The sequence below is a fragment of the Anabrus simplex genome, chromosome 5, assembly GCF_040414725.1.
Source record: "Anabrus simplex isolate iqAnaSimp1 chromosome 5, ASM4041472v1, whole genome shotgun sequence".
Lineage (NCBI taxonomy): Eukaryota > Metazoa > Arthropoda > Insecta > Orthoptera > Tettigoniidae > Anabrus > Anabrus simplex.
Window position 1 is genome coordinate 324,975,707 of NC_090269.1, and position 25,906 is coordinate 325,001,612.

General features: G+C 38.5%; 1 protein-coding gene across 1 annotated transcript in view; it reads right to left on the minus strand.

Annotated features, from left to right (window-relative positions):
* Positions 1-25,906, minus strand: part of LOC136874875 (CBP80/20-dependent translation initiation factor) — a 146,709-nt gene that overhangs the window by 85,524 nt on the left and 35,279 nt on the right. Inside the window, exon 2 of the mRNA XM_067148572.2 lies at positions 1,739-1,983. Coding sequence (XP_067004673.1) covers positions 1,739-1,983 — 245 coding nt within the window. The remainder of the gene's footprint in view (positions 1-1,738; positions 1,984-25,906) is intronic.

Consider the following 25,906-nt stretch of genomic DNA (forward strand, 5'->3'; position numbering starts at 1 on the left):
AATTTATTTATTTATTTATCTTCAAAGAACAATCTCAGCCAAAGCTAGTTATAGTGCAATACAGGTCTATTGCTTAGATAGCAGGGACAGTTTAACACAAAAGTAATTTTCAGCACAAACCGTACAAAGTTGTAACTACAGTACAGTGTGTAGGGTAGATATTTCCTTGTTTTATTGCTGTCACTGTGTTAACAATGTATGATAGTACAATTTATGTTAATACAGGCAAAGATCTCTGGAAAAAGTGTGCTTTCTGCTGAAACCTCGATTTAAGGTAAACCCCCGTTTAAGGTTAAAAATATCAGGTCCCTGTAAAAATGTTAAATAGGAGTTCTACTGTATTTCTTTTCAGAACAGAAGGAGTGAAATATATATATATATATATATATATACTCTAGATTGAAACCCTGCATCAAGGCAAGCCTAGAAATGTCAGGAGCAACAGTCTGAACAACTTTTGTAAACATTACCAAGTGTCCAGTGTCGAAATGCACAGTGTGCACAAACAACTACCACTTCAATGATTGTCAGTTCTGCACTGTTTAAAAAAAGTAGAACATTTTGGAAAAATAAATTGTCATTACATCATTCCTAGGCTTGTCCTGACATAGGGTTACATCCTAGAGTATAGTATGTTACTATTTGAAAGTTGTACTTGACCCCTCTATGGGCTACTTTAGTTTCTGTGCAAACCTTTGAATCACCCGGTAGAGCTGTATAATTACAATTTACTTGTATTTACTTCCAATGCCATTAAATTTATTAGTAATTTCATCTTTCACAAGGCTTAACGACTTCATTAAAATAAAATACTGCTGTGAAGAAATTAACACCCGTGATAGCAACTTGCTACCCTTCCATCATAATCTCATATAATGCTGCTAACTAAAGGCCCCTAGGTTACGTGAATGATGTTGATCCATGAAATATCACTGTAATATTTGTCACACATGGAAGATAGTAATTGCTTTTACTCAAATAAAGTCTCAAATCCCAGGTTGATTAAGAAATAATGCGAAATATTTTATTTTAGAGAATACATACTTTACTGCCTCGCAACAACTATTTCTGCTACGTCGCAGCGCTTCCGTAAATGTTTTGTTTGTCCAACACTGTCGTCTGTGATGTCTTTGCTCACTGAAGTTCTTTGGTGTCATTTTACTGATTTTTCTCATTCGATGTAATTTGATGGGCTGTCACTACATGTGCATTAACTGTTTCATTAAACGATTTATTGGTCCAGGGATTATGCTATTTTCCTTTTAAAATATATATATGTATTGGTCCAGGGATCATGCTATTTTTCAACAAAATACCCGCACTCCCATTCGCTAGAAGGAGAGCTCGTTGGTGCCAGCCCTGGACCTCAAGAGAAAAAAAAACCGACGGCGCGAGCAGCGAAATGCAAGACATATGGCCAAAGATAACAAAAATTGCAGACATAGCACTCCCATTCATCGGTGCCAGCCCTGGACCTCAAGAAAGAAACAAAAGATGGCGCAACCAGCGGAATGCAACACCATGGACTATTTACAGCCAGTAAATACGTATACATATTTCTTGCTAGTAACAACGGTATTTCTTAATCAACCTGGGATTTGAGACTTTATATGAGTAAATCAATGATTATCTATCGTTTGCGACAAATATTACAGTGATATTTCGTGGATCAACATCGTTCACGTAACCGGCTCCTATAATACGCCTCTTATATCTACCCTTTGGTACTTACACTCACCTGAGCATGTCTCCAGATACACACATCTTCCGTAACTGCTCCTCAAAGCTGCGCAATGTTGATGCTGACACTGCAGGCTCGTGAAGGTTCAAGGCTTGTACAGCAGAAACAAGTGTCTCCTCCACAGATGTATTACCAGATTGGGTTGCCATAGGGGCAACAGAAATAGGCAACTCACCAGGCCGGCGTAATGCTCCCTGATCAGAAGCCATCACCCAGCTCCGGCCTCTACCAACAGCCGTCATCTGAAAGAAAATATTAGGCCTACTGATTCAAGAGGAATATAAAAGGTCAATAAACTTTGAATAAGATGGCATCTCTCTAAATGTTACTTTGGATAGAATGTTATCCTTCACACAAGATTTGTTGACGACTGCTGCAAAGCTGAGATCATGTAACATCATACAGAAACTATGCGGAACAATGCTTCAACTCTTTGGCTATTGGTCTCGTTCTAACTGCAGCTGAATATTGCGCCATTTTGTGGTTAAACAGACCTCACGTCAGGAAGATTGCTGCTAAAATCAAAAAAATAATGCGACTGATCTCTGGTACCATTAAGTGCACCCTTACTCAATGGCTTCCAGTTCTGAGCTACACCCCTCCACATCATCCTCGCAGGTGTAATGTTCTGATCAATGAGTACTGCCAGACACTCCAAAATCAGCATCTTCCTATTCATGGTGACATATCTGGTGCTTGTCTAACCAGACTTTGTTCAATATAGCCCGCTATGAAGACAGCTGCAAGGCTAATCAGTGAGAACTTAGATATGATGTGACAGTGGTCCCAAGACTGGAAGACTTTCTCTCCTCATGAGTTTCAAAATATGCCATCAGTCACCTCTAAAGTTTCTGGATTCAACTTACCTCACTGGATATAGTCAAAAGTAAACCAGATCAGGACCAACTCTGGAGTCTGTGTGGACTCTTAAGCAGAACAAGTTACCTTTTCCAAAATGTAACTGTGAAGCCATTTGACAAACAGTAAAGCACATGTTTCAAGACTGTCCCATAAGATCATATGAAGGACACACAAAATATTTTACCTCTGACTTCTGAATCAGTAGACTACATTTTGAACTTGGATGTTAGATTATGATCAACTTTGATGTTTTCATTTTTCTTTTGTTTTCTATAAAATGTAAATGTGTACCATACGATTAATAATAGGAATTTATTTAATAATTTACACTATTTACGCCCACATTGGAGCACCAAAATCAAATCTTGTACAACAAAGTCTTCAAACCAATAAGTTCAGGTTTTAGCACTTGAAAACTTTTTCTTTTCCCAAACCTTCTTCATTCTGGATGATCTTGTGGCCCGTTCTTCTGCAGATATACACTGCGATATTTTTAGTGATAGTCTTGTGTACTTGTTATTTAGAATCTGTTTCTCTTCTCTATTTTCAATTTCATCTTTAGTAATTTTCAATTCATCTAAATCCATTTGTATTACTTTAAACCATGTGATTTTTGTTTTGTTTTACTATTCCAAAAGAAATCAAAAAGTTGTTTCAGGAGTCTAGTATTTGGTAAGCAGTATATATGTGTCCAAAGAATGCATTCCTCCGTTCTCGCATCGTGTCAATGATTGATTCACTTTCCTTGTTAAGTACTGAATTTGGCAAAATAATAAACATTCATGAAAAGAGAGCTTTCGTGTCAAGGATCAACAAAATGGAAATGGCTTACCATCTAACCAAAGACACCTACAATAAACGATCAGTGTCCTTCAAGAACAAACTCAGGCACTTCTGTACCATTATTCGACCGGAGGTGCTATGTGCATCAGAATGCCTCGCTAAACTCAGGCACTACTGCACCATTATTCGACCGGAGGTACTATATGCATCAGAATGCCTTGCGATGAATAAGAAAGGCCTGGCAGAACAACTGGAAGGCAAAGAGAGGAAGATTTTAAGAAAGATCTTGGGCCCGGTCAAAGAACAAGGAGAGTACAGAAGATGACACAACTATGAACTGTATCTAAACGTGGATAGCGGACACCATACGCAAAAGGAGAATCTCTTACTATGGCAACTTGACAAGAATGAACTCCGAAAGATTGTCCAATCGCATCTGTGCCTACTTTGCGGGAAAGAAAACCAAAGCGATCTGGTTTATAGAGGTAGAAAAAGACCTACAAGATCTAGGGATCTCACATGAGACATCTTGGAATGTAACTCTCTGAAGAAGAAACTTGGGGAAGTACAGAGTTTTCAGCCAAAACCCAAAATGAAAACCAGCAAGAAGTGGACCAAAGAACGGAAGGATGCTCACCGAAGAAAAATGCCGGAACACTGGGCAAATGTGACAGATAGTAGGAGAAAGCAGTTGAAATAGTGTGATTCACAGAAGACCGAAATGAGAATAACAACAACAACAATTATAATAATAGTAATAATAATAATAATTATTATTATTATTTTAAAAACTAGCCGCAGTGTATTTCAAGGATCTTTTAAACTGTGAATCCCCTAAAGAACAACTCACCTTTGAAACACCTTCATCTAATCAAGATTCAGAATCCCCAACAGTGGAAGAAGTCAAAGAAATAATCCATGGTCTCAAAAATAACAAAGCTTCAGGGGAGGATGGCATAAGTGCCAAAATGCTGAAAATAGGAGGTGAGAGCATAGCCTGGAAAATCCACTTGATTCTTGAAAACATCTGGATCACTGAAGAAATGCATCCACTACACGAGAAAGGGAATAAATCCAACATCAATAATCATAGAGGAATTAGCTTGATACCAGTTGCTTACAAATTTTTTTTTCAAAAGCCCTGCTCACCAGACTTGAAAAACAAAAAGACCATCTAACTGGTGAATATCAGGCAGGTTTCCAAAAAGGAAGATCTTGTACAGAACAAATCCTTAATTTTAAAAGTATCCTACAAATACACAAAACCAGACAACTGTCATTGATTTTGTAGATTTGAAAAAAGCATATGACTACTAGACCATCAAACACTTTTCAATACTCTAGAAGAATTTCAAGTGGATAAAAAACAAGGGCATTAGTCAGACAAACATTAACTGGCACTACTTCAAAAGTTAAATTCCTAGGCGAAATATCTGAGCCTTTTACTATTAACACCGGGGTTCATCAAGGAGACTGATTATCTCCGTTACTTCAATCTCGTACTTGAGAAAGTAATGAGGACCTGGGAAAAGGAAATTAAAGGAATAATTCTTGGCAGACTATTTAAAAATAGAATTCATTTTGCACTGTCTGGCCTTCGCGGATGACATAGCAATCCTTTCCAGTAACATGCAAGAAGCAATTCATTCCATTGAAAAATGACATGAAATTACCATCAAAATGGGACCTTAAATCTTGTATGAGAAAATTCAATACATGGAAGGAGCTTCATGATACTTAGATGGACAACCTACGATAAATAAATTGGGCAAAATCTTTCAGGTGAACCAATTCAAATATTCGGGAGAAATTATTCAGCCCTCTGGTTTAAACTGTAAAGCAAATAAAGAAACAATTTCCAAATTATAGAAAGCTTACAGGATCACTCTGAACAGGCATAATAAAAAATCAGTATCTCGGAAAGAAAAACATAGACACTATAATACGGTAATCATACCTGAAGCGTTGTATGCTTCAGAAACCTTAATCGTTGGTCGCGGGTCTCTAACCAAAGACATAGAGAAACAGGAAAGGAAAGTTTAAAGAACTTTTTTGGCCCATTTTGTATATAGGGAAATACAGAGGAAAAAATCATCCCAGGAAATTTATTGTCATTCTGAAAAATATCTCACACTTTTCAGAAAAGAATTCTCAACCCGGCCCTTTCACCTAAAACCAAGAACAACTGGCTTAGTAAAACTGAAACAAATCTCCAGGAAATCAACATCTCGGAAGACATTGCACAGGACAATGTAAATTCAGAACAAAAATTGACAATTACCACTTTGAAGATATACCCAACACCAGAGCCACTAAACTTGGACAGAAGAACGAAGGAAGAAACTCGGGAGAGGACGAAGAGATTTAGGCAGGAGAGGACGAAGAGATTTAGGCAGGAGAGGAATGCCAACACATCAGCTAAGCTGGTTCAATCAAGCTACTAAGTAGGGCATAACGATGTAAAAAAAATAAAAAACAGCCACAGAACATCAAGAGGCACATCTCGGTCTAAACAATCAAGTTGTAATCATGTGATCATCTAAAGTGATCACTCCAACTACTCACTTTCAACTCGTGGACCTGGCATGATGGATCATAGTTAGTCAAAGCAACTACCCCAGGCCCCAGATGTACACAGTTGAGGTTCTCCCGATCATTAGATTCATGTGGATTGGGAGCGTCATGCTGAGAAGAGTCTGAGCTTCTCAAAATCTCCTCATCCCAGGAAAAAGAACCTCATAGGTACAGTCAACGTAAACACCCTTCTGAAAACTGGGAAACTCAAACAACTAATTGACATTCTGAATAAATTTGATACTCAAATTGCAGCAATACAGGAAACACACTTCCAAGATGAGAACCATTTTGATACATAAAACTTTACAATACATAAGAGTAAACCAGCCATAAAAATTGGAGAGAATCTACCACAATTTCAAAAATCCTTTTTGATAAAAAATCAATAGCAAATTTAGTGCTCAATTTTTCATCCCCTCTGAAAGGATCTCTGTGCTCACAGTCAAATCGAGTAACAAACCATATTCTTTGATTAATGCTCATGCACCCATAAACAGTGACAATAAGAAAAATCCTCAGAAAGTTGAAGACTTCTGGGAACTCCTTAAGGAAACCATCAGCAGCATCCCTAAACATCATGTGAAGATCTTGCTAGGCATTTTAATGCACAGATTGGTGGAGAAAGTTTATAACCAACATCAAGCCAGCCCCCAGAGAGCTCATTGTGGAACAGGGAAAAATTAAGCAGGTGGAAAAGTTTAAGTACTTAGGCGAGTGGATAGTACCTAACAACTCTGAGAAAGAAGCAATCATGTGCAGAATCAACAAGATGGAGGTGGCATATCAGCTGTCTAGGAATGTCTACAACAAAAGATCAGTGTCCATCAACGCCAAGCTTAGGCATTATTGTTCGGTTGTACGCCCGGAAGCACTGTACGCAGCAGAATGCCTTGCAATGAACAGAAAAGGTCTGATGGAGAAGCTAGAAGCTAAAGAAAGAAAAATCCTGAGAAAGATTCTTGGACCAATCAAAGAAAATGGTGAGTACAGGAGACGACACAACAGCGATCTGTACCAACATATGGAGAGGATAACGGACACGATTCGGAAAAGGAGGATTAATTTTTATGGCCATATAGCACGCATGAGCACACAGAGACAAACCAATAGGATCTTTTCCTACTTTCTTAACAAGAAAACCAAGGGACCCTGGTTTATCGAAGTTGAAAAAGACCTTCAAGAAATAGGAATCACACTCGAAGACATCCAGAAACGTGCTCCTCTCCAGAAAAAGCTCCAGGGATACAAGAGGTTCCAAGAAAGGCCAAAGTTGAAAACAGGCAAGAAGTGGGCTGATGAAAGGAAGGAGGCTCACAGAACGAGAATGCGTGAGTACTGGGGAAGAATTAAAGCTCAAGGATGCAAACGGTTGAAATAACGTGGTCCACAGCAGGCCGAAACGAAGGAAGAATAATAATAATAATGTTATTTGCTTTACGTCCCACTAACTACTCTTTTACGGTTTTCGGAGACGCCGAGGTGCCAGAATTTAGTCCCGCAGTAGTTCTTTTACGTGCCACTAAATCTACCGACACGAGGCTGACGTATTTGAGCACCTTCAAATACCACCGGACTGAGCCAGGATCAAACCTGCCAAGTTCGGGTCAGAAGGCCAGCGCCTCAACCGTCTGAGCCACTCAGCCCGGCGGTGGAGAAAGAAAGTATAGATGAATCGTAGGCAATCATCCAGCACATCAGAGGTCAAATAAGGATGGTGAGCACGTAATACATTGCTGTAAATCCTTAAATTGCAACTCATATCTGCATAATTCTCCAGACCTCCACACAAGAAGAAAACATGGAAATCACCAAATCCCCTATTAGGGGAATTCCAGATTGACCCTGTAGCAGTCTCCAAACAGAACATGTGTGAAATCCTGAAATCCAAAATGTTAGAGTACGTAAGGAAGCGATTGATTCTGATCACGACCTAACCCAAGTCAAAGTGAAATTTCAACCTAATAGATCCAAGCCCAAATTTCATAATTACCAAGAGTGGATCCTGAATACCTTAAACAAAACTCAAATGTATTTCTTTAGGGCATTAAAGAACAAAATCCCAAGGATTGGCCTGACTTGCGATATGTAAGTCTAACATCAGCATAGAAGTTAGGACAGCCCGCGAGAAAACAAAAGCACAGATGGTGGAATAAAGACTATGATAAAGCAATTGAAGACAGAATCAAAGCCTGGTAAAAATGGAATGGACACCAGACAACTGAACGCTGGGAGGCATTCATTAAACCTCAGACACTGACAGTCAAGATCATTCACAGGGTAAAACGAGCGTAAGACGGGAACAAACTCATAGACATAGAAAAGGATTTCATCAAAAAACACTGTAGGAATTTCTACAAGACATTCCATGAGAGTCTATCCAATAATCAGTCTCTAAGCATATGTATCCGTAGATCAGATGGCACACTAGAGACAAACACCAAAGAAAATCGCAAGATCCTAGCAAATTACTTTCAAAACCTACTCAATTGTGTCCCACCAAAGGAGAAACTGAACTTTGAAAAGCCCGCGGCAAACCCAGATTTACATCCAGCGACACTGGAAGAAACAGCAGAGATCATTCGATCTCTTAAAAATAACAAAGCACCGAGAGAAGATGGCATTACCTCAGAGATTTTGAAACTTGGAGGAGAAGAGGTTACTAATAGAATTCACGCAATCCTTACAGAAATCTGGAAAACAGAATTGATCCCGCAGGACTAGAAGTGCGTGCTGATTCATCCTTTGCATAAAAAAGGTGACAAAACAGATCCAAATAATTACAGAGGTTTCTCCCTACTACCCATTAAAGTTCTATCTAAAGCACCCCTAAACCGACTAGAGAAACAAACAGATCATTTGACTGGGATATATCAAGCAGGTTTTAGGAAAGGACGTGTGTGTGCTGAACAGAAAATGATTCTAAAGATCCGCAGAAGCAACAATACGATAGTCACCTTCATTGACCTGAAGAAGGCGTATGACTCTGTGGACAGACAGACCTTGTTCGACACGCTAGAAGAACTTCGACTGAATAAGAATACCAGAGAACTAATACGTCAGACCCTCACAAACATAACATCTAAGGTGACGTTTTTTGGGGCAAATTCTGATCCTTTTGAAGTACACACAGGTGTTCGTCCAGGAAATGGATTCTCTCCTCTTAACTTGTTTTTAGATAAAGTTATCAGAGAGTGGGAAAAGGATATCACAGGCATAACCATCGAGACTAGTGGGAACAAAATTAAAGTGAAATGCTTGGCTTTTGCAGATGACCTAGCTATCATCACTAAGAACAAGGCAAAAACTAGATATGCTATCGATACATTACACAGAATAGCATCACAGTCAGGCCTTCAGATATCATTCGCGAATCACATAAATGGGATTGTAAATAAAGGGTACCGATCTCTGCACATGGTTATGAGGGTGTTTAGGGGTTGTAGTAAGGATGTAAAGGAGAGTGCATATAAGTCTCTGGTAAGACCCCAACTAGAGTATGGTTCCAGTGTATGGGACCCTCACCAGGATTACCTGATTCAAGAACCGGAAAAAATCCAAAGAAAAGCAGCTCGATTTGTTCTGGGTGATTTCCGACAAAAGAGTAGCGTTACAAAAATGTTGCAATGTTTGGGTTGGGAAGAATTGAGAGAAAGAAGAAGAGCTGCTCGACTAAGTGGTATGTTCCGAGCTGTCAGCGGAGAGATGGCGTGGAATGACATTAGTAGACGAATAGGTTTGAATGGCGTCTATTAAAGTAGGAAAGATCACAATATGAAGATAAAGTTGGAATTCAAGAGGACAAACTGGGGCAAATATTCATTTATAGGAAGGGGAGTTAGGGATTGGAATAACTTACCAAGGGAGATGTTCAATAAATTTCCAATTTCTTTGAAATCATTTCGGAAAAGGCTAGGAAAGCAACAGATAGGGAATCTGCCACCTGGGCGACTGCCCTAAATGCAGATCAGTATTGACTGATTGATTGAACCAAGTAAATGCAGAATTTTCAGCAAACGTGCAAGAAGGATCAAACTGAAATGGCATATGGGACAATTTCACAGGCATCTTATTTTAATTACCTCGGAGAAATAATTCTTTCTTCGGAATAGACAGTCTGGCCAATAAAGGAAGGACCTCAAAACTTCAGAGGGCATTTAGAATGACATGGGATCAGTACAGCAAACGAGTAGTGTCACGTAATGCTAAACTGAAACATTACAAAACAGTTATTCTACCGGAAGCTCAATCTGCATCAGAAACCTTAACTTTAGGATGTCATTCTAATAAAAACAAGAACGTAAAATTCTTAGAAAAATTTTCGGCCCCATGCAAGAAAATGGAATTTGGATCAAAAGGCGAACTGCAGACCTCTACACAGATAGTTTCATTAATACAGTATGGAGGAGACATTTGAAATTTTTTGGACACTTTTTAGGGTAGATAATAATAGACTGACAAAAAGGTTATTCAATGTAATAAATTCCCAAAATAGGAGAATAAATTGGCTGGAGGAAACAAGAGGAGACCGGAATGAATTGAACATCGGGCAAGACATCATGTCAAGTCTTGAGCACCAAAGTAAATAAACACACATTTGTGGTCAAAACTAGCGGCAGGACTGGTAGAAACTGGTCAGAAGAACGAAAGAGACAACACAGTGAGTTCATGAGATTTTGGAAGAATAGGAAGGCGGAAGTCATCAAGCCAACGAACAAGTTCTAACGTGCTCTATGAATGGGCATAACAAAACAATAATAATAATGATCTTAAAATGATCAAGAAATCAATTACAAAACAGGAGTGTGGTGAACTCTAATGCAGGTTCAGATTCAGTAATAGGAAAATACTTTACATCAACAAAATAATTTCTACATAGGTTGAAAGATATATTCGCAGTATGTGGACGCCTACGACATAAAACGTGCATTGTATGTGGTCCCTGAGAATGTTGATAAATTGGGGCTACTGGAAGGTTACAAATTTCTTACAATTCTTGCATTTCAAGGGAATGTCTCTTAAGCTTGACATGAAGATGGCCTTCACTTAAACAGCGGTGGAACGTAAAAGTTAGGAAATTTGTTTTTTTTTCTTTTCTTTTTTGCTATTTGCTTTACGTTGCACCAACACAGGTATGTCTTATGGCGACGATGGGATAGGAAAGGCCTAGGGATGGGAAGGAAGTGGCCGTGGCCTTACTTAAGGTACAACCCCAGCATTTGCCTGGTGTGAAAATGGGAAACCACGGAAAAACATCTTCAGGGCTGCCAACATTGGGGTTCGAACCCACTATCTCTCGATTACTGAGGAAATTTGTTTAGAAGGGTTAAGGGAGGTACATTTAGGGAAACGGGGTGGTCTAGAGAGCGGTGATAAGGGTACAGGAATCTGGAAGTCAAGTAGGGATGACATAAAAATGTTAGTATCAATAAATCGCTCACTACTGATCTGCATTTAGGGCAGTCATCCAGGTGGCAGATTCCCTATCTCTTGTTTTCCTAGCTTTTTCTTAAATGTTTGCAAAGAAGTTGGAAATTTATTGAACATCTCCCTTGGTAAGTTATTCCAATCCCTAACTCCCCCTCCTATAAACGAAGATATGCCACAATTTGTCCTCTTCAATTCTAACTTTATCTTTCCTACTTTTAAAGACACCACTCAAACTTATTCGTCTACTGACGTCATTCCACGCCATCTCTCCAATGAAGCTCGGAACATTCCACTTAGTGTTGAACTGTAGAAGTATTGTAAAGAAAGGAATAGAATTAATTTAATAGATATATACTTGCCAGATATTGTAATAGGAGTTGAATCAGAGCTGAGAAATGATATAATGAGTGAAGAAATTTAATCACGGATCTGGAGTGTGTATCATCAAGATAGGATAGGAATGGTAGTGGGGGGTGTATTCATTCTGGTGAAAGAAGAATTTGTAAGCTACCATAAAGTTAAAGTTGACAAAAAATGAAATTTGAAGTGTAAGGCTCATTTCTAAAGATAATAGGCAACTTTAAGTCTTTGGAGTGTACAGACCGGGAAAGGGTAGTGCTGACGCTGATACAGAATTATTTTATAAGATAATCAGCTATGTGGGAAATGATATGGAAAGAAATGTGATTGTAGCGGGAGATTTCAAATTTACCAAATGTCAATTGGGAAGGTAATGCAAACGACAGCAAGCATGACCAACAAATGGCACATAAGTTAGTATGGGAAGGACAGCTGATTTAGAAAGTGATGGAACCAACCACAATGAAGAATATTCTGAACCTGATGCTGGTAAAACCAGATGAGCTCTATAGAGAACCCAAAGTAATAGATGGTTTTAGTGATCACGAAGCGGTTTTTGTCGTAGTTAAAAATAAATGTAATAGAAAGGAAGGTCTTAAAAGTAGGACCATTAGGCAGTACCATATGGCTGATAAAGCAGGCATGAGGGAGTTATTAAAAAGTAACTATGATCGGTGGAAAACGATAAATAAAAATATAAACAGACTCTGGAATGGGTTTAAAACAACTGTTGAGGAATATGAAAACAGGTTTGTACCTTTAAAGGTGGTAGGGAATGGTAAAGACCCACCTTATTATAATACAGAAATAAAGAGACTAAGAAAGAGATGCAGATTGGAAATGGCTGTGGAAGTAAGGAGAAACTGAAGGAACTTACTAGGAAATTGAATCTAGCAAAGAAATCAGCTAAGGATAACATAATGGCAAGCATAATTGGAAGTCATACAAATTTTAGTGAAAAACGGCAGGGTATGTATAGGTACTTTAAGACAGAAACAGGTTCCAAGAAGGACATTTCAGGAATCATTAATGAACAAGGGGAGTGTGCATGTAGGATCTTCACAAGGCAGAATTATTCACTCAGCAGTATGTAAAGATTGTTCGTTACAAGGATAACGTCCAGATAGAGGAGATGACTAATACTAAAGAAGAATTAAAATTTACCTATAATAACTGTTTGTTTTTGATTTTGAAGTAAAGCAACTTGGTGCCTTCAATACTTTATTGCATTTGATATGTCTTAATGATACGATATCACAACTTGATGACGGACATGACTGTTGCATGCGTAACCATTTTCAACAATACAAAATCATCTGACCAATCGGAAATAGGCTTAGAAAGTGCCAACTTCAATTAATGAAATAATTTTACAAAAATGAAAAGTCTCTTCATAACATCTTGCCCCCCCTTGAAAGGAGTTCTTTCAACTAAACTATTGTAACATTGTAATCTTATACCTATTGTAAAAACACTTATTCTGAACATATGCATTAATACAAAACTCTATACATAGGGTCAGTCAGGGTAAATATGAGACATTTTTTACAACTTTGTTCATAAATTACAAACTACAACAGTGACAGTTATACAAATAATCATAATAAGTTGTGAGTGGTGTTACAAAAAGCAATGGGAACAACAGATTACTGTATATTCATTAACTTTTGAAAAATAAATATAAATGTGTGTCTCATTTTTAACCTGCGAAAGGGGGATTTATGAGACAATCCAGGGGAAAAGTGAGACAGTATTGTAGCAAACTGTAAAATCATGTTGGAGAATTAATAGGGTAACTGCAAGACAGATTAGGGTCAAAGGAAGACAGGAAAAAATCTGGGTGTAATAGTTTGCAAACACTTTCCTCAGTTTTATTATAGGAACAACAAAATGGCTATGTTTCGATACCACCAAATTTAGGCTTGAGATACATTTTTATACTTATTCCTGACAAAAATTACATAGTATAGGTTGTTGACATTATACCATCTAATTAAATGGTACCCGAGCTTTATGTCTGAATTTATGTTACATTTTAATTATACTAAATAATTACATAGTGCCCATTGTAATCAGAATGGTGAAAAAATGAGACATATCACTTGGCTAAAACTGTCTTAACACAAAGTGTAGAAGTTCTAGTTTTTTTCAAAGACATCAACTGTTCCTGGGAATGCAAATGTAATGCCTCTACCTTTCCCTGTTATAATTGGAACTGGCAATTTCCCTAGTAATTTTGATTTTTCCGCAACAGATAGGGCCTACTTCCTTAACTGCTCTTTCCACTTCTTCTTCTGTATACTTTTTTATTTTCTTATTGTAAACCTTTCCCATTTCTGAAAAAAATATTCCCTGATCTATAGATTTACTGCAATGCAACCTTCAAACAGCCTGGTAATTTTATATGTATAGGCTCTAAATGGGTTGTTATTTATTATAATCAATTGGCCTAGGCTAGGCCTAAAATATCAGCATGTGCTTACTAGTGAAACCAGTAATTTAGGCTTTAAGAGAAGGAGAAATATATTACCAATGAGCACTTTAACTAATACATGCCTTCAACTCACTATCTTAATAATATGATCGTTCCTTTCCTAGATTAGGCCTACAAGATGCAACACACAAGTAGAAAATTACAGTTCACACCATGACTGCACACAAAGAAGTGAGAAATGTAAGGGTACCAACTACTGAACTGTAGGTAATTACCTATAGTTCAATGGTACCAACATTCAAAACATTTTTCAGAGATGAAACAAATGAAAAACATAAGTATTTAGGTACAGAAACAAGTGTACCAACTGTCTCATTTTTCCCCTAGATGTGTCTCACTCTTACCCCAATGATGTCTCATATTTACCCCCTTTTTTTTAAAATTAATTTTCTTCTCAAATCAAAAACTTAAAATTGTGTTTTCAAGCTGAAAAATAAGGTTCCCCCTTACACTACCAAATAAAACCACAAACACTTTCCTGGATATTTGGGTTGAGCCAGGGTAACAAAATACAAAGTGCAATGCACGAAAATTTTTTGGTTAGAACAAACACCACCCAGGAAAAACTTGTCTCCTGCTAGAAGTATAGTTCAGACACTTTCCAATTATTTTACCATAATGGATATAAGACTAATATATAATATCATTCAGGCAAAGTTTTGAGATTATTAATCAGAGCAGAAAAAATTGAGTGTCTCATTTTTTCCCTTTTTTTTTTGTCTGTCTCATAATTACCCTGACTGACCCTACATATTTTTATCATTAAAAGAAAATAATATTGAAATTATATCTTTGATGAAAAATAACACAAAGTTAAAGATATCACAGGAAATCTTGAATTCAGTTCTCCTTGTCATCCCCTTCAATGGGAAGAGGGCATATTTTCTTGATGCTTCGGGTGAAAGTTCCACCAGCCGTCCGAACGGTGACAACCCTCACCTCACCCTCTCATCCAGGGTGAACTTGAACTATCCTACCTCTGGGCCACTCTAGAGGAGGGATGTTGTCCTCAATTAATAGCACCAAAGAATCAACATCAATACATCGATTGGTATCATGCCACTTGACACGTTTTTGCAATTCCTGCAAGTATTTTCGCTGCCATCTCTGCCACAACCGCCGCCGAATTTTCTGCAAGTGCTGCCAATGTGACAAGTGGTTATCGGGTTCTCTCAACAAATCCCTTTGCACGGGTTGCACGATCGAGTCGCTTAGAAGAAAATGTGCTGGTGTTAAGACTTCTAAATCATTTGGATCATTTGGCAAGGGAGTAAGGGGACGTGAATTTAATACCGCCTCTATATCGCAAAGAATAGTGTAGGTTTCTTCGAAAGTTAGCACACGTCCGTGTGTTTCAGTCAGCAAATGTCTTTTCATCATCTTTACAGCTGCTTCCCACAATCCCCCAAAGTGGGGTGACCGGGGAGGAATGAAACTCCACTATATCTGCTGCTGTGCGAGTGAGGAGGTAATGGCCGTTGACCCCTTTTCCAAAAAGGATTGGATATCTTGTAGTGCGTTCGCTGCTCCAATGAAATTCTTCCCATTAACAGAGAAAAGCTGCTTGCACAAACCTCTTCTCGCCGTAAAGCGTTGCAGTGCAGCTAAGAAAGCTTCGGCCGTTAGCTCCGACACCAACTCCAAATGCACTGCCTTGGTACTGAAGCATGTAAATACAGCTACGTAACTCTTGTAAGTATGAATGCGGCCCCTTCTGTGGCTTTTTCTTACAGATATTGGACCTGAATAGTCCACTCCTGTGGTAACAAAGGGTCGAACAACTAACGTAACCCTTTCTTTTGGTAAATCTGCCATGCGTACCTCTGGAACTGTAAGATGGTAACAAAAGCACTTCAGACACCTCTTGACAACCCTTTTCACTTCTCTTCTGCCGCTGATAGGCCAATATCGTTGTCGAGTTGCATGTAGCAGTTGCTCTGGGGGACAATGCTTCAGACGACGATGTTCATTTTCCATGATCATTCTGGTGATGTGATGATTTGCTGGTAGAAGCACAGGATGTCTCTGTTCTGATGTTAGCTCTGAAAAATGAAGCCTTCCTCCAACCTTAATCAATCCGTCACTATCCAGAAACGGACTGAGTGACTTTAGAGAACTCTTCTTTGGGAGGTCTTGATTATTAATTAAGCAATGTAGTACTTGAGGGAATGCTTCTAATTGTGTCCATTTGACTACCTGCTTCTCTGCTTTACAAGTTTCTTGTATTTCTAGTGAACCTTTTTTCCCTTCTGATGGTTTGAGTTTGCAGTTATAAATGAATCTTTGACAATATGCTACTATCCTTGATATCTATGCCTAATATGCTACTATACGGCATAATTTTGGAAATGACGAGAATTTATTCAGTAGAATGCTGGTTGATGTTGCTGTCAACGTAACTGCTGTGACCTTCAGCTCTGGTAGTTCTGTTTCAAATTCTTCTGAATGCTCTGGTTGTTGACGTTGTGTGCGAAGCCAAGAAGGTCCACTCCACCACAGCTTTTTATCTTTGAGTTCTGCTGAAGTAATTCCTCTTGTGAGAAGATCAGCTGGATTTTCAGTCGAGGAACATGCTTCCAGGTGGTTGCATCAGTGGCTTCTTGAATCTTTGCAATCCTGTTTGCCACAAATGTCTTCAGCAGCCTTGGGTCAGTGTTGATCCATCCCAAAACAATTGTACTGTCACTCCATAATCTGATCTGACCAATTTTTTCTTTCAAAGCACTCACTGTTGTTTTGACAAGTTGTGCAAGAAGAAGGGCTGCCTCCAATTCGAGTCTTGGCAACGAAATGGTTTTTAAAGGAGCGACTTTTGTCTTCGCACAAAGTAAATTGGAAATGTAGAGACCACTTTGCGTTTGACAAACTGCATAAATGCATGCTCCAAAAGCCTTCTCTGAAGCATCACTAAATCCAAACAAATCAAAAGAGCCAGAGCAATTCCCAGGATTTATGTTTCTCATAATTCTGATGTTGTTCAGTCTTTCTAATGACGTATAGTACTCGTTCCAAATCTGAAGGTGCTCTCGAGACAATGGCTGATCCCATTCAAATCCATCTACCCATAAGTGTTGCATCAACAACTTCCCTTTGATCAGTACTGGACCCATGAGTCCTAGTGGATCAAAAATCTGTGCGATTTTGGAGGCAACTTTTCTTTTGGATCTTGGTGACTGCTTTGCCACCTCAACTCGAAACTGAAGGCAATCTTGTGCTGAGTCCCAGAGGAGTCCAAGAGTCTTACTAGCTTCACCTTTGTCTAAAACCAGTAAAGTCCCTTCGTCGCTTTTGCTCTCCAAATCCTGCAAGATCTCTTTGCTGTTGGACCTCCATTTCCTCAAATGCATTCCAGCACTCGAGTATATTTTGTATTTGTCGCCGTAGCCCGATCACGTCTTCTAGAATGTCTCCTCCACTTAAGCAGTCATCCATATAAAAATCATCGCGAATAGCCTTTGCTGCTGCTGGAAATTCATTTTCATGAAGAATAGCCAATTCATTTAGGCACCTCATGGCATGGTAAGGTGCTGATGCTGTTCCGTATGTTACTGTATTCAACTGATAGATCCTCACAGGGGCTGAAGATTCCTCTTTCCACAAAATCTGCTGGAATGCTCGATCTTCGGGATGGATGAGGATTTGCCGAAACATCTTTTCCACATCTGCCGTCATGACATACTTATGGCTGCAAAATCTAAGTACAATGTGAAAAAGATCTCGCTGTAAATTAGGTCCTGTCATGAGCTTGTCATTGAGTGATGTCTTGTTTTATATGGCGGGACTCAGGCTATGAAGCCTGCTATTCTGTCCGACCATACATACACCTACATGAAGAGTTAAATATACACTAAATTATCTACAGTTTAATATCTTAAGGTAGCAATTAAATGTTTTAATTAATCTAAAACTTAACTATGATCTAATCCTACTATGTTATAAGAAATCATTATTATTTATTAACCAGGTTTGACAGAGTTTCTTAAAGCGGAGGTGGTTTGACACGCTCCTAATTTCAGCAGGTAGGGAATTCCAAATTCGGCTGGCGGCGACTATAAATGATCTACTGTAGCCAGTTGAGCGGTGAATGGGAATGCTTAGTACTGCGGTGGATGATGATCTGGTAGGAATACTAGAAGGTGATGCTAGGTAATGGAATTGTGTGGCAAGGTATTCAGGTGTGTTAAGGTTCAGTATACGATGTAACAGGGAAAGAGTGTGTAAATTTCGTCGCTCTCTTAAGCGTAGCCATGAAAGCCTACCAAATGCGGGAGAAATATGGCTAAACTTTGGTATATCTGAAATAAATCGAACGCATGCGTTATGTGCCTTTTGGAGCTTGATGGAAAGTGAGGCATTCAGGTTACTGTATACTACGTCACAGTAGTCGAATATTGGCATTACCATACTTTGGATAAGCAGTTTTCTTACATTTTGGGGGAGTAGATCTCTGAGTTTTTTAAGGGAATGTAAGGAATAAAACACTCGCTGACATATACCTGTTACATGATCGTTCCAACTAAGGTTTTTATCCATTATCATCCCTAAGTTTTTAACTGTGTCTTTGAATTGTAACTGAGTGCCTCTTAATGTTACTGAGTGGGTATGGATGTCTGTAAGTCGTGCGTGGGTTTTTTGGGTAGCTAAAAGAATACACTGTGATTTTTGGGCATTGATTTTTAGTGCATGGTCATCGGTCCACCTACATATTCTTCCTAGGTCGTCGTTCATATTATTTATTGCAGTCGGTAAGTCACGAGGGTGTGCATGTGTATATATCTGTATGTCGTCTGCGTACACATGATATTGACAATGTTTAATTACTTGCGTTAGTCCTGAAATGAAGATCGAAAATAGGAGTGGCGCTAGCACTGACCCCTGTTGTATTCCAGTCTCTACAGATTGCCATGAAGAGAAATTTTCACCTGTAGATACACACTGCCGGCGATCAGAGAGATAGGAATACATCCAGGATAGTGTGCTTTGTGAGAAATTAAGAGCACGTAATTTTGCTATTAGTATGTCCGTGTCAACGCAGTCAAAGGCCTTACTAAGGTCTAGAAGAGTTAAAACAGTAACTTCTCCCTTATCCATAGCTACTCCTATGTCGTTTGTAACTTTAAGCAGTGCAGTAGTTGTGCTATGATTGCTTCTAAAACCAGACTGGTATTTGTCAAGAAGCATATTGTTATTTAAATATGCGGTTATTTGTCTGTGAACTATTTTCTCCAAAATTTTGGACAGAAATGGTAAAATGCAAATGGATCGATAGTCTTTGGGTTCCACGGGATTGTTGGTCTTGGGGAGGGGGCGAACAATTGCATATTTCCAAAGGGAAGGGAATATGCCGGTTATCAGTGAGGTATTTATGATGTGGGTTAGAGTTGGTAGGATTACATCTAGAGTTTTTAACAGTAACTGTGGAACAATCTCGTCACATCCTGTCGCAGTTGTCTTTATTGATCGTGCAATTTGTCTTACTTCTGCAGGAGTTACGAGGGAAAAATATAACTGTTCTCCTCCATTGTTAGTATTGCCATTGTGTAGAATTTTGTTAATCGTCTGTTCTTTTGTTGTCTCGTCAATGTTAACGGGTCTTGTAGTAAAGTATTGGTTTAAATCATCCAGTGATATTTTAACGTCAGCAGTATGTATTTTATTTCTGCCTATGCCCATTTTTTTAACGGTTTTCCAGATTGTTGTCGTGTTTCGGGTTAGCAAAATGTTCTGTGAGTGTCTTATTTTAGCATTCCTTACGGCCTGTGTGGTTCTGTTACGAAGGGCCTTGTACAGGTCAAAATCGTTTGGTATTTGGCTAGTTTTAAATTTTCTGAAAGCTTTGTCTCTCTCTGTCATTAAGTCTCGTATTTCCTGCGTCATCCATGGAGCCGCAGGGCGTGTTACACGAGCAGTGCGTTTTGGCGCGTGTTTATTAAGGAGAGCTAGCAGTTGTGTGTTTAAGAACTCCACTTTATCATCTATATTATCTAAAATATGGACATTATGCCAAGGTATGTTTGCAGCATCTTCTAATAGGGCTTCGTTATTTATACGTTTTAAATCTCTGAATGTAATTAATTTAGGTCTGTACTTGGGGCATTTAAGTGAATAAGCTAAATAAATTAAGTCGTGATTGGATAGTCCGCAAGCAGACATTTGCCCGTGGGTCAGTACTCTGTCAGGGTTATTCGTCACAATTAAGTCCAGTAATGTATGTGACGTGGCTGTGTGATGTGTTGGTTTAAGTGGCAAAATCGTCATGTTACAAGATTTAAATATGTTGATTAGTTGTTTAGTCTCAGTCATTTTGTCGTTAAGGATGTCAGTATTGAGGTCTCCTAGTAATAAAACATGCTCATACCTGGGTAGGAGGTCAAGTAAGATGTCTTCAAGGTCGGTGATGTATCCAATCTTTGGTGGGCGATACACAACACTCAGTAAGCACTTTACACCTAAAGCCTCAATTTCAATGAACATGAACTCGGGCCTTGCGCAGTATTCACTAGTTGTTTTGTAAATTATTTTATATTTTAAGTTGTTCCTAATATACATAGCTACTCCGCCGCCGGCTTTACCTGTGCGATCATTTCGGATCAAGGTATAATTTTCGAGGTGGACAAGAGAATCTGACAACCACGGTTTCATCCAGGTTTCTCCGTTCATGACGATGTGAGGGTTGACATTAGCAATAATGTTACGGAGTTCGTGGAAGTGAGGAATTAGACTTTGAACGTTAGCATGTACTACCTGTAAGGAATTTGGAAAGTTGTTAAAAGCATTTGTAAGCGGATTAGTACTAGGGGGCTGTGTAGGTATGGGAGCGGAGATTCCGCTCAGCTGACCACCAGTAACCTTGCCGAAAATAGAAGCATGTTCAGCACTCTCGCTTTGAGTTGCCAACCTGTACGCTATCTTGCCTAGTTATTATATGTAAATCTAATGAAGAATCTAATGTCCCGAGTGATGTTTTTGCCGAGGCATCAAATACCACTCTGACCTTTGTGGTGTCACTATCTGGACGTACCACTGGGTGATGGGGTATGAAGTATGAATTTGGTACATCTTGATTTTGGTTTGTTTCAATCAAGCTCATATGTCCTAGTTTTTCATATTCATTCATGAAATCTGCATCAGCTGTCTTGAGTTCAGGGTGTCTGCTTAACCTCTTGACTAATGATTCTAGTCTGTTTAGTGCGTGTATTCTTGATTCTCCGAGGATGGCATCTGGCTTAATAGGGAGCCTTACAATGAATCTACCTGTCATATCTTTCGAAACGGTGTCCGTAACTGTCTTTCACATATTCTTTCTTCTGATGTGTAATGTTGAATTTCTGGAATTGCTTCTTGTTTCGAAAATTTCTCCATCTGATCTGATAATTGTTGATTGCTAATTTTCATGCATTTTGTTGTTGATCCTTGTTTGTTCTCAAAAACTTCACCACCTATAATCCAGCCTAATCGGGTGTTTTGCAGAGCTGGTTGTCCTTCAGCTTCATTCTTGGGTGGACCTATGACTATTTTCCAACAAAGTCCTGCACCAATTAACATGTCGATGTCTCCAGGCTTGTTGAATGTTGGGTCTGCCAAGCGAATGTCCTTTGGAATAATAATCTTGTCCTTCTTGATCTCCAACTGTAGCAATCGTCCGGTTATAGTTGGCAAAACTAGAAATTCTGCTTCCACTTCAAATCCGTCATTCCTTGAAGCGAGGTGTACTCTCGTAATTCTTTTTGTTTCCACTTTGGAACAGTCTACTCCAATGATCTGTGTGTTTGTCTTGACATGCGGTACACCAAGTTTCTTATACAGACCTTCCTTTATTAGATTTGATTGAGATCCTGGATCCAGTAAGGCTCGGCATGTAATTCTTCTTCCGTGAACATCTTTCACATCAATTAAAGCTGTTGACAAAAGTATTTGTGATGTTATTCCTTTCGCGAAGCTCACATTGAGTGAAGCAGGTGAATGCTGAGATTCGACACACAGGTTTATGGGCACTTGATTTTCTGTAACATTTTGTTTCTGTTTGTCATCTTCCTCAGCATGTAAAAGTGTGTTGTGAAGAAGTCCACATTTCTTGCATTTTGATCCTCTGCAATTTCTTGCAATATGTCCTGGTTTCAAACAGTTATGACACTGTCCTTTTTCTTGAAGCAGTTTTCTTCTATCTTCAACTGATCGTTTAATTAATTCTTCACATGTAAAAATGAGGTGACTTTCACTACACAGATTACAGCTTGCCTGAGATGTCGTCATAACAACTTTCTTGCTAGGTTGTCTGTCCTTCGGATTTGTCTTCGTGTTCAATGCCTTGGTTTTGTTATGATTTAAAAGGATGTATGATTGGGAACGCTCAGTTAAAAATTTCAAGAAATCATCCAATGTTGGCATCTTCTCTGGAGTGTTGCCTTTCACCCTTTCCTGCCAGTCTCTTTGCTCAATGAAATCCAGCTGCTTCTTTGCTAGATGAATAACCAATGTGTCCCAATACTGTACCGGTTGCTTCATTGCTTTTAATGAAGCCATGTGAGTTTGAATATGAAATTGTAACTGCCTGAGTGATTCAGATTTGTTCTCTTTAAAAACTGTAGGAAACTTGAAAAAATCATCTAGATGTGTCTCGATTATCATCATTTGATTATCATATGTATCTACAAGCAAGTTCCACGCACTTGTGTAGTTTTCTTCTGAAATGGTAAAACCTTGAATGACTTTGCGTGCCTCGCCCTGCAGAAGACCGATCAGATACTGATATTTTTGGATGTTTGTTAGTTGAGTATCATTATGAATGGTTGACTCAAAACTGTTCTTAAAAAGCAACCATTTTGTGAATTCGCCGTTAAATTCCGGTAATTTATGTATTCTTCTGTTATGATGTTGTGGAAGTTCCCGTTGATGAACGGCGTTGTTTACTGCCGTGTTCATTTGAGCTAGTAAATTATTTTGAACATCCTCTGCTTCATCTAATATCGTTTGCAGTTGTGTAACTGCGAGGAAATAAATAGATTCAAAAAGCTCTCGCTCTCCCTCACATTCCTCTTGAAACTGTAGTGCCGCTGTTTCATCAGTGATCTCTGTTTCCTCAATTTTAATTTGTACTTCTTCAAAAGAATTCCATAGCTCTTCACATTTTTTAATTCTAACCTTCGCCTCTGATTTTGACGTGTCAGCTGTAATGGACTTTATTATTCTTGTTAACGTGCCTTTTACTCGACTACGCGATTGTTTCAATTTCGTTAGCTGCGACATATTGAAATTAAAGTTATGCTGTGAAAGTTCGAAAGGATTGCGTGAAGGTTATGTATAAGTTCAAAGGAATCGTGTTGCTGAATTGAGGTTATATGACAAAGGAATTTGGATCTTTTATATTTATGACAACAGGAGGATCAAAGGACTTCAATTATCATTTTCTTATTATGATGTTGATCGGTGCATGTGCATGTTTGTTACAAAAACATGCGCTAAAAAGAGAAAGGCTAGAATCTAAGAGTACCGTATGTATAGCAAGGATGGTGTATTTGTCAAAGAGACTCACGCTCTCACGGAGATCCTTGCCTTGAGCGGCTAAGAGAATGTAAAACTTGAAATCTTGTCGCTACTTCTTTGGATGTACTAAGTACGAAAACTCGAATCGTACTTGCCTGATTACTGATTTATGCTGCAATCCGTTGAAGTTGTTGGCCTCAGCGGTCTGATTTTCGTTATGAACGAGAATGCAATATCCGTGAATGATTCCACGAATTCGAGATGTGTTGTATTTTTGCTCCGATGCTTAACCTCAATTGCGACGCATTGTTTTCACTTCTGGATGTCACTTTTCATGATCTTGCTTGTATTGAACATCTCAAGTTATTGAGAGCCGTGCTGTTGGGCGCCAATGTTTGTTTTTGATTTTGAAGTAAAGCAACTTGGTGCCTTCAATACTTTATTGCATTTGATGTGTCTTAATGATACGATATCACAACTTGATGACGGACATGACTGTTGCATGCGTAACCATTTTCAACAATACAAAATCATCTGACCAATCGGAAATAGGCTTAGAAAGTGCCAACTTCAATTAATGAAATAATTTTACAAAAATGAAAAGTCTCTTCATAACAATAACAATGATGTTTTCAATAAGATCCAAAAGTTAAAAACTAGAAAAGCAGCTGGAATTGATAAAATTTCTGGGGATATAGTACCATATCTGAAATACTTATTTGATTCTTGTTTGCACGATGGACCTATACCAAATGAATGGAGAGTTGCTATAGTAGCCCCTGTGTATAAAGGAAAGGACAGGCCAGCCAGTTTGACATGCATTGCATGTAAACTTTGGGAAAGCATTCTTTCTGATTATATTAGACACGTTTCCAAAATTAATAACTGGTTTAATAGAAGCCAGTTTGGTTTTATGAAAGGTTATTCCACTGAAGCTCAACTTGTAGGATTCCAATAAGATATAGCAGATATCTTGGTTTCAGGAGGTCAAATGGACTGTAACATGACTGACCCGCCGAAGGTATTTCATAGGGTGGATTATGGAAGACTACTGGCAAAAATTAGTGCAATTGGACTAGACAAAAGACTGTATGAATGGGTTGCTATATTTCTAGAAAATAGACCTCAGAAAATTGGAGTAGGCAAAGCTTTATCTGACCCTGTAATAATTAAGAGGGGAATTCCTCAAGGCTCTATTATTGTACCTTTATGTTTTCTTATATATATATATAAACGATATGAATAAAGAAGTGGAATCAGAGAAGACCTTTTATGGATGATGTTATTCTGTATAGAGTAATAAATAAGTTACATGATTGTGAGCAACTGCAAAATGACCTTGATAATGTGAGATGGACAGCGGGCAATGGTATGAAGACAAATGGGGTTAAAAGTCAGGTTGTGAGTTTCACAAATATGAAAAGTCCTCTCAGTTTTTATTACTGCGTTGATCGGGTGAAAGTTCCAAATGGGGATAACTGTACGTATATATAATTAATAATTATATTAAATTATATTATATAGATGTTAATATAAGGAAAGATCTTCCTTGGAGTAATCACATAAATGGGATTGTAAATGAAGGGTACAGATCTCTGCACATGGTTTTGAGGGTGTTTAGGGGTTGTAATAAGGATGTAAAGGAGAGGGCATGCAAGTCTCTGGTAAGACTCCAACCAGAGTATGGTTCCAGTGTATGAGACCCTTACCAGTATTACTTGACTCAAAAACTGGAAAAAATCCAAAGAAAAGCAGCTCGATTTGTTCTGGAAGATTTCTGACAAAACAGTAGCGTTACAAAAATGTTGCAAAGTATGGGCTGGGAAGACTTGGGAGGAAGAAGACGAGCTGCTCGATTAAGTGGTATGTTCTGAGCTATCAGCGGAGAGATGGTGTGGAATGACATTAGTAGACGAATAAGTTTGAGTGGTGTCTTTAAAAGTAGGAAAGATCACAATATGAAGGTAAAGTTGGAATTCAAGAGGACAAATTGGGGAAAATATTTGTTTATAGGAAGGGGAGTTAGGGATTGGAATAACTTACCAAGGGAGTTCCAATTTCTTTGAAATCATTTAACATAAGGCTAGGAAAACAACAGATAGGGGAATCTGCCACCTGGGCAACTGCCCCAAATGCAGATGATCTAATAAAAACCTATTTTTCTCAGTGATCAAGTGAAG